The sequence below is a fragment of the Lupinus angustifolius genome, chromosome LG02 (assembly GCF_001865875.1).
Source record: "Lupinus angustifolius cultivar Tanjil chromosome LG02, LupAngTanjil_v1.0, whole genome shotgun sequence".
In the NCBI taxonomy this organism is placed as follows: domain Eukaryota; kingdom Viridiplantae; phylum Streptophyta; class Magnoliopsida; order Fabales; family Fabaceae; genus Lupinus; species Lupinus angustifolius.
The window spans coordinates 1,569,467-1,576,700 of NC_032010.1; the positions used below are offsets into that span (position 1 = coordinate 1,569,467).

Consider the following 7,234-nt stretch of genomic DNA (forward strand, 5'->3'; position numbering starts at 1 on the left):
ATGATATATAATCTTAAAATAAAAAACTATCATACATATAAAAATTTAATTAATAACTAAATTTATAAATTTATGATACCGATATAGTGAATATCATAAAATATATTCTCATTCATAAGTTAGTTTTATAAGTACTAATTATAAGTATTTTTATGAATAGTGAGGTTTTTTTGCCATCTTTTTAATTTCAAAATAAAATAAAAGGATGGATTGAAAATAAGGTTTTAGCTTTAGATCCATTATTTCCATCACTACACCTTTTATTTAAGTGAAGGAAATAAAATACTCTACCTTTTACCAACTTCTCCTTTTTAATTTTTTTTTTGGCTCTTCTCTTTGACTCCATGTCTCTCATTTGAATTACCCCTTCATAATTTCGCCCCGCTGCAACAATAAAGTCAATGCTAAAATTAAACTTTTAATTGAAAAAATTACGAATTCAAATCCTGAAAACTTTTGATTATTGATTAAAATAACTTATATTTATTCTCATCATATTCAATTAGTGGAAACCTCGCGATTAACCATAATCCAAGAACATTATACGGTGTATGAAGTCATCCATCATTTATGTTTAATTATCGTGTATACATATTACCTTCTAATTTCAATTCACTTCTGAATTATTTCCTTTCAGGTCTATATCCTCACTTATTTTCTGATTGATTATTGAAGTATTGAATGGCAATGGCATCAAAACAAGGTGTGAAATCGAGAAGATTTGGATTCAACAGCTCCAAAACTTGTAATTCACCATCCTCTAAATCACCATCATCACCATCATCATCTTCGAAAATTGTGCCTTTCGATGCACAAAGAGCCAAAGAAAATGTCACTGTCACTGTTCGGTTTCGTCCTTTAAAGTAAATATTACACTTATCAAAATTATATACAATCCTTTAAATTGGGGCTACAATTGTGGTCAGTGCCATCTCGGGATGCAGATTGCAGCCATTGTAGTGAGAATGTTTTTATGATTAAAACAATATTTTTGAATTATATGTGGTTCAATGCAACCTAAATGCAGTCTGATATAGTTGCTTTGCAGCCAATGCGGCCATATCATTATGAATATGACCGCATCTAGCCACAACTGTACCGGACCATATCTGGGCTGTAGGCTGCATTAAATTTAAAAATATTTTTTAATAACAAAATAATTCACAATGCAATGGCCGCAATCTATATCAGAATGGTCACAATGACCGTAACCGTAATGACAATCACAATTTAAAGTAGTGGCTGTGACTGATTTCTATGGTTATATATACTTATTATTTTAAATGTGGTTATGAATTGGACAGTCAAAGGGAAATTCAACAAGGTGAGGAGATTGCTTGGTATGCAGATGGAGAAACTGTTGTGCGGAACGAGAATAATCCCTCTGTAGCATATGCATATGGTATGATATGCCAAACTGACATTCATCAATAGATTGTTGTTTGCATATATTTGGTAATTTGGGTGAAGTATATTGTGGTTTTGATTACATTGCCATAATTGCATAAAATCGTGAGAAAATTCAGCTGATGCAGCTGCAATTGCGGTCGAGATGCCATTGTTGATACCTCTGAAATTGCAATAATATAGTTGCATTTTGCAATTTAAAACACTGATTATGAATGTAGATAGAGTGCTTATTAGTTTGGCAAGGTGTGATGATCATGTAAAACCCTCCATAAACTGGCAATTTTAGGTTTTGAAAAGTTGATACAATACTTCTACCATCTTAATCAAATTGAGAGTAAAATCTCATGATGATGATGTTAATGGCTGGAAAAAATGTAGAAATTATCATGAAAATGTGATTTGGACGTTTAACACAGATCAAAATTTTCATCACCTGCATTTCATTCCCAACATATAGTCCTCCCTCTGATATGTCAATGTTGTGTATTAAGTAATCAATTTTCTTTGTATTGCTTTTAGATCGTGTCTTTGGTCCCACAACCACAACTCGTCATGTCTATGATGTTGCTGCTCAGCATGTTGTTAGCGGTGCAATGGAGGGCATCAATGGTAATTGACAGATTGAACTCACTACTTACTGCCTAATACCTATTCAGGAAGGGCAAAGAATAAAATATCTTTCTGCTTTAATCAAATTGTTCTTTCTTTTCCCTTAACATACATATTACATTTTGAAATAATACTAAAGTCTTATGCGTACTACTAATTAATTGAGAGTTTGCAATATGTAGTGTAGGTTGATATTGCTGATAAACTTAATTGGGTTTGAATATTAGTATTCATTGAAAATCAAAGTTGTTATTTTGATTAGGTAGGTTACTTAAAAGATTTAAGAGCAATGTATTTCTAGTTAGACATATCCAGATTTTGTTTATCAAGCATAGTGAAATTAAAAGAATTTATGCAACTATGGTATTGACAACCTTTAAGAAAAAGCCCGAACGATTGCCCTGGTATGCATAAATTTTTGACCCAGTTAGCAAGAAGCCTTACATCTCTCATAAAAGCTGATAGAATAAGATTGCATATCACCTTTGTGGCTGAGTGGCATATTAAGTATTTGACATTAAACTCCTTATTGTTTTTATTACAGGTACAATATTTGCATATGGGGTAACGAGCAGTGGGAAGACTCATACAATGCATGTGAGACCACATTTATGTTTTGCCTTCATCTTTCTGATCTGCATGCTTTTGATAAACTTACTTATATATCTGTTATTTTCAATTTCAATGCCACATACTTAAAGATTAGTAGACCACCACACTTGAATAACAAAGGATCAATCCTTGGCCATATTGATACTTGTTATTCTTTTTGCTAATATATTATGGATGGTTTGGTAATTTGATGTTATTCTTTGTTGATTTTAATGGGGAGGAATTAAGGGGCAACTGGTGAGTTTTTGGGGTTTTTATATTTTAGGGGTGTAGATAAAGTTTTGTCCCATGGTTTAGTGGGGGACAAAAAATGTGTTTTGTGTTGTCCCTTGAGCAAGTTTTTGTCTGGAACTCAAATCATTTTAGAAATCAAACAAGGGACAACTTCTTTTTGTGCTGTCCTTGTTTTTTAGAAAACCAAACACACCCTATGTGACTGGAAACCATAATTAAGCTTTTGGATTCCTTCTCTGCTACTTAATTATCTTTTATGCTACATCATCGGTAGCAAATTAATTAATACTATCTGTTATTGTGACAATTGCTGACAGTGTCAAGTTAAGCTATGCATTTGGATCGCTTAGTGTGACATTATATCATTATCTGGTCATAGGACAGAAGTTTAGCTCTTGCTCATAAGTTCATATTTGCAGGGCGATCAAAGATCTCCTGGAATTATACCTCTTGCTGTGAAGGATGCTTTTAGCATTATCCAAGAGGTATATATTACCAGTCTGTTTGTGGCACCTTATTTATTTTAACGGAAATACATTGATTTTTATTTCTGAACACCAGACCCCGAACCGAGAGTTCCTACTTCGACTTTCATACTTCGAGATCTACAATGAGGTGGGCTTCTTCCTGCTCGCTAGCTTTTTTCATGTGATGCTATATGTTCATGCTGATATAGTCTTCCACAAAGTTGTCTATTCCTTTAAACTCTACATGGAAAGAAATTTGATTATTGCTGCAGTATACTTCACACTCTTATCCTCAAAACTTTGTTTAATTTTAGGTGGTTAATGACTTATTAAATCCAGAAGGACAGAACTTAAGAGTCAGACAGCACACTCAGGTGTGGATTATAACTTTTCTAACCCATTTTTATTATATATTCATCTTCACTTTTAAGAGTGAAGATTATCTGTTCTGAATTTCTTTTATTGCTTCGTTAGTGCCTGAACGTTATTATTTTTAGTGAAATTCATTAACCATGAGAAATGAAAATCAAACCCCAGAGGATATCTCTCTTGAATAGAAGACAACAAGAACCAAAGCCTTTTTCTACTATGGTATCTTTTGTTTCCAGCCCAAGAAAGGTGGACTTCATTAGTTAACAATGATCAGTGGGCCATTTGAGAAATCCCTTCTATCACAGTAACACGATAATTGGGCAACTTGGTGGAGATTTTGGGCTTGATTACATTGTCATGTGTTGTTTTTACCAGGGAATTTTTACCAGAGTTAAACTCAGACTGGAACAAGTTGGGGGTAGTCATCTTGTTAGCACATCAAAAAGTTTATGATTCATTGTTAGGTGATTTATTCTGGTCTGGCATGTTATGGTAGTCATTTCTTCAGGTTAAGTACCCGAGCAGTCGAGCACGTATGAGGGTAGGTAGCATATACTGTAGTCAATAGTTGTTCTGACAAGTTTACAAATTTGTTATAGCATAGTTAGCCTTATAAGACCTATGCTGCCTACCTTGTTTTCCAGGGTGTAGTTGGTATACCTGTTGTTCTACTCTTCATTATCAATTGGTTTTGAGATGGAACCTTAACATGGCATCAAAGCCAAAGATTAACTTGTCTGGTTTTTTGGAATGGGCTAGAAGGAGGCAATCGCCCTGTCTGATAGACTTCTGTGGCAGGGATGTCTGGAAGAAAGTCCCACATCACGTACTTCATTCTCCGGTTTTTTTATAACGTGTCGGGCTATTCCTCTCATTTCTAATTGGTTTTGGGATAAGACCTTGGAACCTTAACATTCCATGGAAATTTTCTCTTGTTTCATGAGTGATTATTAGCAATCCTTTGATTTTTCTGTGGAAAATCTCACTGAGATGAGTTTTAGAGAAATCAATCTTCTGTTGTCAAACCTTGTGAAAACTAAAACTAAAATAATATAGGAATGACATGTTCTTTCTGTTTTTTGTAATATTAACAAAATTGTTTCAACAAGTCTGACTCTTCTATGTTGAGCCGTGAACTTTATTTCTTGTTCTTTTGTGTAGAATGCGATTTGAGCCATGGGCATTTTAGCATCAAACAGACATGTAATTGTTGAAATGCTTATTCTAACTTGTAAAATAAAAGTATTTTGAGGGAAAGCTTGTATCACTTGTATGTTGATTCTTGATTTATATGTAGGGCACCTTCATTGAGGGAATAAAGGAAGAGGTTGTACTCTCCCCTGCTCATGCACTATCCCTTATAGCAGCTGGAGAAGGTAAAAGTGCCAGCTAGGATTGTTTTCTCGTCGATTATTTTAGTTTGCTGGTCTGTGTATACTATTTGAGTAACACTATAAAGAGCGGAGGAGAAAACAAATCATCCCACTCATCTTTATTTGCACTAGTAGCCATTTTCTTTTGGGAAGTAGGTTATGCCCATGGATTAAAATACCTTGTTATTAATTTACAAATCTGAACATGGCATTCTCACAAGTTAGCTGCATATTTAATGTTTATGGTTAGGCTGTTCTTAAAAGAATAAAAAGAATAGACTTGTTTTGCTGGTTTTGTGAATGATCATGAGAATTGGGTTCTTCTGAAGTTCTACTAGATGCCGCCATCATGTTATTTAATCTGTCCCTTTCTTGATTCTGGACTAAGTTTGATTTAATAACAGAGCACAGGCATGTTGGGTCCACAAACTTCAACCTACTAAGTAGCAGGAGCCATACAATATTTACCCTGGTGTGTTTGTACTATCTTAAAAGACAAATGATATTGTTATAATTGATTAACATGTTTCTTATCTTTATTTTGTGCTAACGCCTAACTGTATTAAACATTTTTATTTATTTTATTTTGTGCTTATCTTAACACTTACTTTTGAGCATTTATATGTATTGAGCACAAAGTGTAGCTATGTATGGCAAATCATTCCTGTAACTACCAAATTAGTTACCTCCACCAAACTCCTAAATAAACACAGACCACCATCCTACTCAAGACTTCTTGTTAAGAATACCTTATTATTACAACTATAAGTTTACAACCAAAGCTTATTCCCACTCGGTCCCATGGATCAAACAATGTCATTATGATCATCATATAATATGCTCATAGAAAAAAGCATTAATCTCTAAATCCTTTTTAATTGTTTCACCTATAGTTTTTCTTGACTTTCCTCTGCCCTTAGAAATTGAATTGAACCGCATTTACTCTACCTATTGGGGATTCTACAGGTTTCCTTCGTACATATCCGAACCACCTAAAGTGAGATTCTAACATCTTTTCTACAATAGGAGTTTACCTCAATATTCTCTGTATTGCATTCTTTCCTAATCCCTCTAAAGATAAAAATGATGTGCTGCCCATTGGGATGATTACCGACTATATCCAAAATATTTAGCTAGATAGTCAATGATAACAACTTCCAACTTGTAAGCAGTTATGGAACAAGAAAATGGAACATCAGGATATAATCTATTTCTTTTTATGCATATAATATTACTTTTATTTTTTTAACTGCTCACTATTATGTAACAGACAATAGAGAGTAGTCCACGTGGTAAAAATAGTGAAGGAGAAGCAGTAACACTGTCACAACTGGTAGTTACTTAAAACTTTTTGGTTGCACTTTTTTGTTTTGTACTTAAGATCTCTATGTCTAAGCTTGAACATGGCTAATGTTTTCATGTTCATGCTTTATATTTTTCTATTGTTTCTTACATTTTTTTTTTAATATTTTACTTATAAACGCAGAATCTCATCGATCTAGCAGGTTCTGAGAGCTCAAAAGCGGCTACAACTGGAATGAGAAGGAGAGAAGGGTCTTATATCAATAAAAGTCTTCTAACTCTTGCAACTGTGAGGTCTCAAACCTTTTTTCTTCTTTTTCATGTACATATGTTAGAATGTGAAGGTGAGAGAAGAGAAGAGAGAAGAGGAAAGATGAGAGAGAGTGCCACCCTATGGGACTACTCAACTCTAACTAATTCTCAATGCAACTATACCCTAATATTCCCCTTTTAAGCTGAGAGGTAGGTCTAAAGACCTCAGACTTAGATACTCTCTAATATTCCCCCTTGAAGACTAGGATTATTTAGGTGTTGAGCTTGGTGCTTGTCTGTGATGTTAAGTTTGTTCCTTAGAGTAGTGACACTTGTTAACAAGGCTTTTGTGAGAATGTCAGCCACTTGCTGCTCCCTTGGTATCAGCAATGAGCTTATGACTTTCTCTCTTACCGAAAAGTCGATTACAGAAGTGTACAACTCTTTGTATAGAGCATATTACAGTGAATGAAGGCTGGCATAAATGTCGAGCCTCACTAAAGCCTAAGTCACCCTAAGGGACTACTCAATTCTAACTAATTCACAATGCACATATAATTTTATAACATAGGACTCTTTTTTGGAGGGGGGGGGGGGTTTAGC

At 34.2% G+C, this 7,234-nt stretch overlaps 1 protein-coding gene across 1 annotated transcript in view; it reads left to right on the plus strand.

The window, feature by feature from the left end:
* LOC109331277 (kinesin-like protein KIN-7K, chloroplastic) overlaps positions 673–7,234 on the plus strand; it is a 15,212-nt gene continuing 8,650 nt past the window's right edge. Inside the window, exons 1-11 of the mRNA XM_019565681.1 lie at positions 673–863; positions 1,305–1,402; positions 1,930–2,019; positions 2,564–2,616; positions 3,285–3,350; positions 3,427–3,480; positions 3,647–3,706; positions 5,002–5,080; positions 5,482–5,549; positions 6,348–6,410; positions 6,564–6,668. Coding sequence (XP_019421226.1) covers positions 682–863; positions 1,305–1,402; positions 1,930–2,019; positions 2,564–2,616; positions 3,285–3,350; positions 3,427–3,480; positions 3,647–3,706; positions 5,002–5,080; positions 5,482–5,549; positions 6,348–6,410; positions 6,564–6,668 — 918 coding nt within the window. The 5' untranslated portion in view covers positions 673–681. The remainder of the gene's footprint in view (positions 864–1,304; positions 1,403–1,929; positions 2,020–2,563; positions 2,617–3,284; positions 3,351–3,426; positions 3,481–3,646; positions 3,707–5,001; positions 5,081–5,481; positions 5,550–6,347; positions 6,411–6,563; positions 6,669–7,234) is intronic.